General features: G+C 35.4%; 2 protein-coding genes across 2 annotated transcripts; one reads left to right on the top strand and one right to left on the bottom strand.

Moving 5' to 3' along the window:
- The first annotated feature begins 129 nt into the window (after positions 1–129).
- On the top strand, positions 130–7,737 carry crnkl1 (crooked neck pre-mRNA splicing factor 1). Its single transcript, XM_073833061.1, has 14 exons — positions 130–288; positions 443–595; positions 1,926–2,017; positions 2,108–2,266; positions 2,362–2,528; positions 3,011–3,189; positions 3,281–3,451; positions 3,613–3,804; positions 3,931–3,990; positions 4,232–4,312; positions 4,779–5,018; positions 5,239–5,340; positions 5,429–5,677; positions 7,279–7,737. The coding sequence occupies exons 1-14, from the start codon at positions 241–243 to the stop codon at positions 7,645–7,647; spliced, it is 2,262 nt and encodes a 753-aa protein (XP_073689162.1). The 5' UTR covers positions 130–240; the 3' UTR covers positions 7,648–7,737.
- A 406-nt stretch (positions 7,738–8,143) lies between these two features.
- On the bottom strand, positions 8,144–11,757 carry naa20 (N-alpha-acetyltransferase 20, NatB catalytic subunit). The gene is made up of 6 exons (XM_073833062.1): positions 11,632–11,757; positions 10,231–10,255; positions 10,007–10,097; positions 9,503–9,638; positions 9,205–9,350; positions 8,144–8,396 (listed from the first exon to the last, which is right to left on the bottom strand). The coding sequence occupies exons 1-6, from the start codon at positions 11,682–11,684 to the stop codon at positions 8,311–8,313; spliced, it is 537 nt and encodes a 178-aa protein (XP_073689163.1). The 5' UTR covers positions 11,685–11,757; the 3' UTR covers positions 8,144–8,310.
- Positions 11,758–11,926: the final 169 nt, after the last annotated feature.

The raw sequence follows: 11,926 nt of genomic DNA, 5'->3' as shown, positions 1-11,926 counted from the left end.
AAAGTTGTTTTTAAAGAAGTACATTTCACGTAAACGTTCGTCTGAGTGAGCGTCCTGTAACCATGGTGACGGGGCGTCGTGACGTAGCTTCAGTCAAAGGTTACCGTGCGTCACGGCAGACGCGACGCGCGACACACCGCATTCAAACGTCGCTAAGGCTTCAGCGGCTTATCGAAGTTTTAAAAACGTAAAGAAATACGTGAAGTTGCCTTATAATAAAGTGACAGGAGCGTAATAATCATGGCGTCCACCGCGGCGGGTAAACAGAGAATCCCGAAAGTGGCGAAGGTAAAAAATTAACGAATGTTTTTTGAGTTAGCATTAGCATGTAAACGTGCAGCGGTTGTTTCTCACTGTAAAAACACATTATATAGTATTTATAAATGTAGTTAATTGAGTTAAACGCTGTTTTTGTTTTATTTATTTTGTGTTATGTGTTCAGGTGAAGAATAAAGCACCTGCAGAGGTGCAGATCACCGCCGAGCAGCTGCTCAGAGAGGCGAAAGAAAGGGAACTAGAGTTGCTGCCTCCTCCACCCAAACAGAAGATCACTGATTCAGAAGAGCTCAACGACTATAAACTGAGAAAGAGAAAGGTATGAGTGCTATATGATCTGTATATTACACGATATGTTTGGCAAAATGCATAATGGTATCGAATGGCAGTACTGGGTTTACTTGCATGTACCATGGTATTCCCATAATGTATGTCCATAAAACACAGTATTCACTGAGAAAGCATGATATTTTCAAATCACATTTGTTTATATAGTATTTTATAAAATGTAGATTGTCTTAGAGCAGCTTCACAGGAAAATGTTCAGTGTTAATGTTCGTCAGTTATGAAGCAACTTGAACTTCATTTGACAACAGTGTCATTATTCAGCTAAATTTGATTCTTTCTTGATTTGATTTAGTTCAGTAACTGTCAATGTTTCAAAGTTACTCAGTTATGAAGCAAACTTTTTTTATTTGATGTGCCACAGGCAACATATATATACAGTGCAGTGTTTATACACGATTATATATATACTTTAAAACATTACCGTGGTATAGCTCTGGAAAGCATGGTGTTAACATAGTGCATGTCCAAAAAACATAATATTACTATAATACATGTGTATAAAACATGGTATTTTCCAGATTTTTTTTTTTTTTTAATCATAGTACGTGTCCAAAAACATGGTATAATCATATTAAAAAAACATAAATTTGCTATGGTCCATGCTCTAAAAATGGCATTGCTGTGGTATCTATCCAACATTTTTATAGTAAAACATGGTATTACTATAATACATAAAAAAAACATGGTAACATGGCATTTTCGTGGTATATCCCACAAAGACATGGTATTACCCACAAAGACATGGTATTACCATAGTGAAAGACCGTAAAACATATTGTCTTGGTGCATGCCTCCAAAAGCATTACCAATGGGCATACTGTAAAACATGGTATTGCACTGGTACAGGCTTAAAAATATTATATTACTATGGTATATCTACATAAAACATAACATTACCATAGCATGTCCAGAAAACAGGGTGTTTATTGTGGTATGTGCCCCTAAAAAGTACTACCATGGTAAATGCTATAAAGAAACATTTTACCTTATGTAAAACATGGTATTGCCATAGTACATGTCCAGTAAACATGGTATTACTATTGTCATGTTATGTACCACAAAAACATTACCAAGGCACATATCATAAAATATGGTATTGCCATGATGATACATTCTTTAAATATATTATATTACCATGGCACATTTACAGAAAACAGTGTATTGTCATTAAAACATGACTTTACAATGGTGCAACTTGTGCAACATGGTATATCATATAAAAAACATTATTTGTTATGGTCCATACTCTAAAAATGGCATTGCTCTGGTATGTATCCAATATTCTTTATCTCCAAATTCAGGGGTTTGAAGACAACATCAGAAAGAACAGAACTGTCATCAGCAACTGGATCAAATACGCACAATGGGAGGAGAGCCTGAAGGAGGTCCAGAGGTGAGTTTTAAGTTTAGTTTCTAATGACTGAATTGCAGACTGAAAGTGATTTCTTTTAACAGTTTTTTTTTTTTTTTTTATTGTATTCAGAGCTCGCTCTATCTACGAGCGTGCGCTCGATGTGGATCACCGCAATATCACGCTGTGGCTGAAGTATGCCGAGATGGAGATGAAGAGCCGGCAGGTGAATCACGCTCGCAACATCTGGGACCGAGCCATCACCATCCTGCCCCGTGTCAATCAATTCTGGTACGCTTCCTCCTCATGAGGCTACAGACATTCAGACAAAGATACTCTGTGTTTTTCTCCTGAGTCATTGTTTTATTTGTGGGTTTATGAACCAGGTACAAGTACACCTATATGGAGGAGATGCTGGGAAACATTGCCGGCTGCAGGCAGGTGTTTGAGCGCTGGATGGAGTGGGAGCCGGAGGAACAGGCCTGGCATTCGTACATCAACTTTGAGCTGCGCTATAAGGAAGTGGACAAGGCCCGCAGCATCTATGAGAATTATATCTTTTCATAAATGGTCTGTTTAGCAGCTGCATCCGGATGCATACAGTACATGTAAATTATATAGCAAATCCCAACTGCCTTATTTCATTGCACAATGAATCTATATTTTCACCCAACTCGTTTTATAAACTTGGATATATAAATATGTCCAGCTTCAACTGCATACACATAGTATACTTGTGTAGAGCGATATATACTATATGACAAATATCAGCTGTTTGATTGCTTGGATTGTGGCAATATGTAACTATTATCATCCAGCTTTAACTTGGTAAATGCAGAAGGCATGAAGATATTATAAATATCAACTTTACGAATTTCTAAAAAGCGTTAATCAAATAAATTTGAATTAAAATGCATAAAATATATATAAAATAATAAGTAAGGTTTGTTATATTACATTATTATATTATTCTCATAAAAGAATGAATGACTGTTAAATAAAAATATTTAGTTGTTATCCTTAATGGCAAAGCACTTGTGATGGTCCATCCTGAAGTAAAGAACTGGATCAAGTACGCTACCTTCGAAGAGAAACATGGCTATGTCGCTCGAGCGAGGAAAGTGTTTGAGAGAGCCGTGGAGTTTTTTGGCGAGGAACATGTCAACGAGAGTCTCTACGTGGCTTTTGCCAGATTTGAGGAGAAGCAGAAAGAGGTATAAATTCCTGCGATCATGTCTCATGTTTACTGGATGACCCTTCTGATGTTTCCTGTTCAGACCTGACCGTTTGCTTTGTGTGTTTTAGTTTGAGAGAGTTCGTGTCATCTATAAATACGCTTTAGACCGAATCCCCAAGCAACAGGCCCAGGAGCTGTTTAAGAACTACACCGTGTTTGAGAAGAGGTTTGGAGACAGGAGAGGAATCGAGGACGTGATTGTCAGCAAAAGACGGTTTCAGTATGAAGAGGAAGTCAAGGTAATTAATTTAACAATAAATGTATTATATAAATAATAATGATTAATAGTAATGTTATATAATGTAAATTGTATAAAATGAAACTAAAAATAATATACATTTAGTTTTAGACATATCCAAAGCTTGTGCGCTTCTTATTAACATAATTTTCCTCTGTATAGGCAAACCCACACAATTATGATGCCTGGTTTGATTACCTGCGGCTGGTGGAGAGTGATGCCGATGCAGACACGGTTAGAGAAGTGTACGAGAGAGCGATAGCCAACATACCCCCCATCCAAGAGAAGAGACACTGGAGACGCTACATCTATCTGTGGATCAACTACGCTCTCTATGAGGAGCTGGAGGTCAAGGTATGATAGACGTCAGTTAGCTGAAGTATTCAGCAGTCTTTTGCATCTCTCAGTAAAGCTCTGAAATTACATATACACATTCAAAGCCAGAGTATGATGTAATATGTTTTTGCGTGGTTTGTTTAGGACCCTGAGAGAACAAGGCAGGTGTACCAGGCATGTCTGGAGCTTATACCACACAAAAAGGTAAAAAATCAGTCTTAATGGTGGTTAAAAACACTGTTTACACAGCCACGTGTCATTTGTGGTGAACCAGTCTTTAAAATGTTAATTTTGCACTCATTTGGACAATTTTCAACAATTTTAACAGCTGAATATAAAAGATCTGAAATTCTCAAAAGGGTTTACCTCATCATGAAGATACCTTTTTTATGTTTACATTTTATGAATTGACTTCTAATTACAGCCTATATTTTTTCATACTCAGTTTACGTTTGCCAAGATTTGGCTCTTATATGGGCAGTTTGAAATCCGACAAAAAAACCTGCAGAATGCTAGACGAGGCCTGGTAAGTGTTTTCCTCTTGAACAGATTTATATACTTGAATGCATTCATTCAACAAGGCCGCATTCATTTGATCTAAAGTGACAGTAAAGACATTTTTGATGTTGCAAAATATTTCTATTTCAAATAAATGCTGTTTTTCTGTACTTCCACAAAATAACACAATACTCTTCAACATTGATAATAATAAGAAGAAATATTTATTGAGGAGCTTAGCATTCTTTTGATTTCGAAAGGATCATGTGACACTGAAAACTATTTGAGGCTGAAAATTCAGCATCAAATAATTCAGCTTCGCATCACAGGAATAAATTACATTTTAAAATATATTCAAACAAAATTTTTTTTTTTTAAATAGTACTCTTTTTTTCTGTAAGACTTAAAAACATTTTAAAAACGACCCCAAACTTTTGAATGGTAGTGTGTTCCAACACATTGCAGAGTTTGACCTCTGACCTCTCTTCTGTCAGGGCACCGGCATCGGAAAGTGTCCCAAAAACAAACTGTTCAAAGGCTACATCGAGCTGGAGCTCCAGCTGAGGGAGTTTGACCGCTGCAGGAAGCTCTACGAGAAGTATCTGGAGTTCAGTCCAGAAAACTGCACCACATGGATCAAGTTTGCAGAGCTGGAGACCATCCTGGGAGACACAGAGCGGGCCAGAGCCATATTTGAACTGGCCATTGGACAACCGCGGCTTGACATGCCAGAGGTCAGAACTTCACATTTTTTTCTTTTTACAGTAATTGGTTCAAGTTTGTTTTTTTTCCTCCATATTTTCACTATATCATACTATATGAGTCATAAAAGCCTGATGTATCAAATATGATACTCAAATGCATTTATTTATTTATTTTATTTTGTCTAAGGCTCTATTTCAAAAACATGTCAGACTGTTATTTTACGTTTCTCCACTGTATTGTTTACATCAGGTGCTGTGGAAGTCATACATCGACTTTGAGATCGAGCAAGAAGAATATGATAACACACGAGGTCTTTATAAGAGATTGTTACAGCGTACTCAACATGTCAAAGTAAGCCATCAGAATGACAGCAATGCAACACGCTGATTTGAAATGAATATCTGAGTCATTTGATGATTCCAATCTGGTTGTATTGTAGGTCTGGATCAGCTATGCCCAGTTTGAGATGTCCATCGATAGCGACGACCGCATGCAGCGATGCAGACAGATCTATGAGGAGGCCAATAAGGGCATGCAGAACTGCGAGGAGAAGGAGGAACGTCTGATGCTCCTGGAGTCCTGGAGAGACTTTGAGGACGAGTTCGGATCATTCGCCAACAAGGAGAGAGTCCAGAAACTCCTGCCGGAGAAGGTGAAGAAGAGGAGAAAGATCACAGCAGAGGATGGGGTGAGTTTATGCCTCCTTGTGTTCTGTTTCTTGAAATGTTCTGAGTTTGTGGGTTGTGTTGTTTTTCTTGCATCGGATCATCACAGTAGGAGTGTTACGATTTACATGTTTTCTTAATGCATCAATTACAAATTCATCCGATGCATATGCAATGATCTTTTTGGGAAGAATCTATTTAAAATGTTAAAAATGGAAATCATTTAGTATTTTTAAATATAGAAACATTAAATTACTTGCATGTGCAAATTATCGGAGACATAGTGACACTTGTTTCATAGTGCAACAATTAGAAATCCTGTTGATACATGTGCATCAATAATGAAACATTATTTTTTTAAATGTGAATTGTTTGTTTCGGGTGATGAATCTATTTCAAATTCTAAAAATGGTTATAATTTTTAGAGTATCATTGAATATTTAAATATTTAATTACTTGCATGTGCAAATTATTGGAGACATTGACACTCATTTTCTCATTATATCGATTAGAAATCCTCCCAATACATATGCAATAATCTTAAAACAGATTTTTGGATCATGAATTGTTTGTTTGGTCAAGAATCCATATAAAATGCTAAAAATTGCATCAGTCGTGATTTTGGAAAGTATCATTCAGTATTTTAAAATAGATAAAAATTTAATTATTTGCATGCACAAATGGGTCATAAAGGTATTTTTTTTTAAATTGAGAATCTGAAATCTGAATAAATAAGCTCTCCATTAATGTATGGTTTGTTAGAATAGGACAATATTTGAGGGTGCAAAAAAACCTAAATCTAAATATTGAGAAAACCACCTTTAACATTGTCCAAATTAAGTTGCTGCATATTACTAATCAAAAATAAAATTGATATTTACGGTAGGAAATTTACAAAATATCTTCATGGAATATTGTTTTTTACATAATATCATCATAATTTTTGGCACCTATACAGTGTATTTTTGGCTATTGCTACAAATATAACCGTGCTACTTAACACCATGTCCAGGGTAAAAAATTATTGGAGACAAAATGACAAATCCTGGCAATACACATGCATCAACCTTATAACATGGATTTTTGAATTGGTTGATTTGTTTAAGAATCAATTCAAAAAGCTTAAAGTTCAGTTATTAATCATTCAGTATTTTTTAATATATACATATTATATTATATTGCTTGCATATGTGCACAAACTATTGATAATGTCGCCGACACATTTAAAATTATTTCTAGACCAAGAAAGGTCATGGAAAAAATACATTTAAAAAAAAGAAATTGTATATGGAATGCTTTTCTAGGCGTGTTTAACTTAAAAATATTTATTTGACACTTTGCACACTGTTAAGTAGTTTGTATTTGCACTGAATTTAAAGTGCTTGGAATAAAGAGTTTTAAAGAGCTTCTTTTTTTTTTTTTTATACCTAAGACACATTAGGAAAGCATTTACATTATCCTAGTAATGAACTTAGAAATAAAAGATCATTAATCTAAATCGAATAGAGTCTTAATTAGAATCAAATACTTTTGAATTGGCAAAAAAATTGATGCAATGTCTACCCAAACATTCACATCCCTATCAACTATAGTCATCCCTAACACGTTGTCTTTTGTTCATCAGTCGGATGCAGGCTGGGAGGAATATTACGACTACATCTTCCCAGAGGACGCTGCCAACCAGCCCAACCTCAAACTGCTGGCCATGGCCAAGATGTGGAAGAAACTGCAGCAGGAGGATGAGAAAGAGGAGGATGAAGAAGAAGAAGAAGAAGGAGGACAGCAGGTCCCTCAAGGAAATGAAGCACAGGATAGCTCAGAATCAGAGGAGCAGGGACCTGCGGCCAGCAGAGAACAGCCTGAAAAAGAGTATGACGATCGTGACGATGATGACGAGAGCCGTAGCAGCAGTGACAGCGAGAGTGATGGTGGCGACCGTGAAGATGACAAAGACAAGACGGAAGAAACAAAAGCAGACACAGAAAATCACTGACCCGGTGTGGTGGAACTTTACACGTTATTTGTCTCGGTTTCTTTCTTTCTGTCTTTTTCCTTTTGTAACAAAATAAAGGTGTGAACCAAATGTGCCCATCACTAGCTGTCATTCAATATGGCGTCCCCCAAACCAATCGTCACTTACATTGTAGTTGAAGAATCAGAGGGAATCATATTGCAAATGTTTGCACAATTTTCATGTTTATGATGATTGAGCAAACACACATTTTTCTGATACAGTAAGAATGCAGAGGGAAACTAGTCTTCGTTTATTGAATTTGCTTACTGACTAAAGCTGTGCATGGATGTTCTGATACATATTTACAGGAAGGTGTTCCTTGTCTTTGTTGGCAGGCTTTGCGAAAATCAGAGGCAAAAATATTCCAGCAGAAATGGTCAATGACCCCAACCATTACTGTATTTAGTGCACTAATTACTTATAAACATGCACAAGAATGTTTTACATTTATTTAAAAAGACAAATGCACCAGGTGTTTGCTTTAACCTTTTTATTTCATGAAACTGCAGTTCTGAAGTCCTTTAGTTTCAGCTTTATTGACCCAAGTAGAAAACAATTCAAAGCAGTGGCTCTCTGACATTTCAAAAGCAAATGTCTGTTTTCTCAGCTGGATGTTGTAGATTTCAGAGAGCCACGTTAGTGTTATTCAATGTCTTCTGGGCGGACTGGATGTGGTAACGGGATTATGGATTTCTTCTCTGTGTCTCTTGATAATGCCTTCCTCATATCTGTCAAACGAAAGAATGGTCAAATAAAATGTGTACATTTTTTAAAGAAACGCACGTTTAGCTTGCAGAAGTATTTACTGTGATGTTAAAATTCTGTCTAGATTTTACTGTGCTGGTCATTTTTTTGTTTTTTTTTTGGTCCATTTCATTGTTTGCCAGGTGAAAAATGTAAGTCTAATTGCTTGGTAAAGTTAACAAGCAGCACAAATGTTGCAGGACAAGTTCTGAAATTCAATATTTAAGGTTAGGGGTTTATTAAAACCCCTAACCCTAAATACGAGCAATAATATTTGTGATGCTTTGCCTTAAAAACACTAATTAACCTGAATTTGATGTAGTGATAAAAGTTTGGGGTCAGTAAGAGGTCTCTTTTGCTCATCAAGGTTGCATTTATTAGATCGGAAATACAGTAAAAACTAATTTTGTGAAATATTATTACAATTTAAAATGATAGTTTCTATGTTAATGTTTTTAAAAATGTGATTTATTCCTGTGATGCAAAGCTGAATTTCCAGCATCATCATCTCAGAAATCATTCTAATATGCTGATTTGCTGCTCAAGAAACATTTCTGATAATCATCAATGCTTCATATTTTTGTGGAACTTGTGATGCATTTTATTTTTAGGGTTCTTTAATGAATAGAAAGTTCAAAAGAACAGCATTTATTTGGAATAAAAATATTTGATAACATAAATGTACTGTTACTTTTGATGCATCCTTGCTAAATAAAAATATCAACTTATTTAAAACTAATATCAAACAACCCCTAAACATTTGAACGGTGGTGTAATAAGTGAATAACCCACCATATGCATCTTCATCCGGTTCACCGTTACTGGCAGAGTAATACTCTATAACGGTTCTGTACACGCTGTAGCCGAGCTGTTTGTACATATTCACAGCCACTTGATTGGAAACTCGCACAAAGAGATCCACAAAGAATCCACCCTTCCTAAATAAAAGAGAAACACAAAACAACTTAAAGCCTAGATACACGGATATTGTGGCCAATACAAATATTTATATGATATGATTTCGGTTTATACTGTTCTGCCTGCTTTTATTTTTACATGCATTTTTTTTTTAGCAGATGTGGGATGCTACCTTTCTGAGATCTCCTCTAACATCTCCATGAGTTTGGCAGCCAGACCCAGCCGTCTGAACTCCGGTGCCACAGAGAGAGCGGTGACGTGCCCGTGCCACTCCTCTCTAGCGACGGACCCCTCTGCCTTTCCCATGACTACAGGATGATAATTGACCAGCAGGTTAGAAATACTAAAGTTTACATGAAATCAAAATTGATCCTTGTTCCTGTTTTTAATGTTGCAAGTCTTGTGGAATGATTCATGCTTAACTAAACTAAAATCTATCTTGCATCAAAGTGTTACAATATGTTTTGCCTCTGAAATTACTTTTCTTTTCAGATGACATCATTAGTCCCTCTTATTACTGAGCCATTTAACCAGCTGGACTGTATTCCACAGAAGTCGGTCAGTCACATGGATTTGTAACTACATAAAGGTGAGTAAATAATGTCTGAATATTCACTCTTTATATGCACTCTCAACTACAATGTGATAGAGTTTAGAAAAAGACCATTTGACTTACTGTAGCCCATCAGTTCACCGCCTGGAGCCTCTGCTACTATGAAGTACTCTGGCCAGTGAGCCAAATACTGAAGATAGAAGGGGATTCCATACTGTACAATTATTGGAAGTTAAGGAAAAAGCTGAAATATTTGAATAATTAACAGAAAAACAACTCTATTGATGTGACTAGTGACAGATTTCTGGTTAATATTTGGTCATGTTGAGATGTGTTTTAAAGGATACGGTTTCTGTCAGGGGGTCCAGATTACTGTGGGACAAAAACAAACATAAATGAATGTAAATATGAGCACAATTTCATATATAATGGGCAGCATATAGAAACAACCCCATCGAATCTAGCACCTCCCGATCATATCAAACGTGTTTGATATTTAGGATTTTAAATCCAGATGATTATGGCTATGATTACATCAGTACTTTCAAGATTTTTAATGTTGTTGTTTTTTTTGTTTTTTTAAGAAGTCTCTTCTGCTCACTAAGCCTGCATTTATTTGATCCAAACTATAGCAAAAGCAGTACTGTTGCGAAATATTTTTACTATTCAAAATGGCTGTTTTCTATTTGAATATATTTTAAAATGTAATGTATTCCTCTGATTTCAAAGCTGAATTTTCAGCATCATTACTCTAGTCTTCAGTGTCACATGATCCTTCAGAAATCATTCTAATATTTTGATTTGCTTCTCAAAAAACATTTGTTATTATTATGTTGAAATCAGCGGAGTAGAATTCTTTCAGGTTTCTTTGAGGAATAGAAAGTTCAGCATTTATCTGAAATAGAAATTCTGTAACATTATAAACTTTGATCAACTTAAATTAAATACCGACTCCAAGCTTTTAAATAATATAGTGTATAATGTTACAAAAGCTTTTTATTTCAAATAAATGCTGATCTTTGGATCTTTCTATTCATCAAAGAATCCTGAATAAATCTACTCAACCTTTTTAAATATTGATTATAATAATAGTAATACAAATAATAAAAGTTTCTTGAACAGCAAATGAGGATATTAGAATGATTTCTGAAGGATCATGTGACACTGAAGACTGGAGTAATGATGTTAAAAAAATCAGCTTTGATCACAGGAATAAATTATATTTTAACCTATATTCAAACAGAAAGCTACTATACATAGTAAACATATTTCACAATGTCACTGCTTTTGCTGTACATTAGATCAAACAAATCCAGGCTTGGTGAGCAAAACAGGCTTCTCTAAAATACATAAAAAAATCTTACTGTTCAAAACGTACCACAACTATAAGGACAAAGAGATTGATTGAAATCGCCGGGTGAGTGTAGAAATGAATGATGAAACGTAGTATGCTAACAAAAAGTACCATGTTTACTGAACAAGTCCCATATAAATACATGCTCATTGATACATCTTCAAAAACATAGTACTTACTTACGGTTACTGTACTGCATTATTTATATCGACTGCTGAATATCTGAATTAACATCTAACAACTGTGGCGATACCATAGTACAGTGAAGGTGGCTGACAGTAATACCGTGGTACTGAAACAATGGTATATTATCATCAGATACATTCATTACAGTTACAGTAAAGTTACTATTTTCAGCGCTAATATATAAGTTGTAATTAATTGTGTAACTCACATATTGTTGAATTTAAACAGATCATCGCACGTGAAAGCTCGTAATGTTGTCATTCTCCCGTGTGTGCAGGACGACGCTCTGACCTTTCACCTCTACGTCACACGTGACGTTTCCTTGTCTTTTTAAACAGCGACATCTTTCGGCTTGATGGAGAAAAACACCACTGGTGTACTTTTCAATACTAATAATTGATCAATAATAGACTACTTTTATTACTGTTTTAATACTGTTTACTAATATTTATTTAATAATAAATATTAAATAAATATTTGTTTACTAATATTGCTGCCATCAG

This window comes from Garra rufa, unplaced genomic scaffold, assembly GCF_049309525.1.
Source record: "Garra rufa unplaced genomic scaffold, GarRuf1.0 hap1_unplaced_725, whole genome shotgun sequence".
NCBI classification, from domain to species: Eukaryota; Metazoa; Chordata; class Actinopteri; order Cypriniformes; family Cyprinidae; genus Garra; species Garra rufa.
Note: the sequence above shows the minus strand (reverse complement) of the source record. Positions and strands in the feature narration are given on the sequence as shown.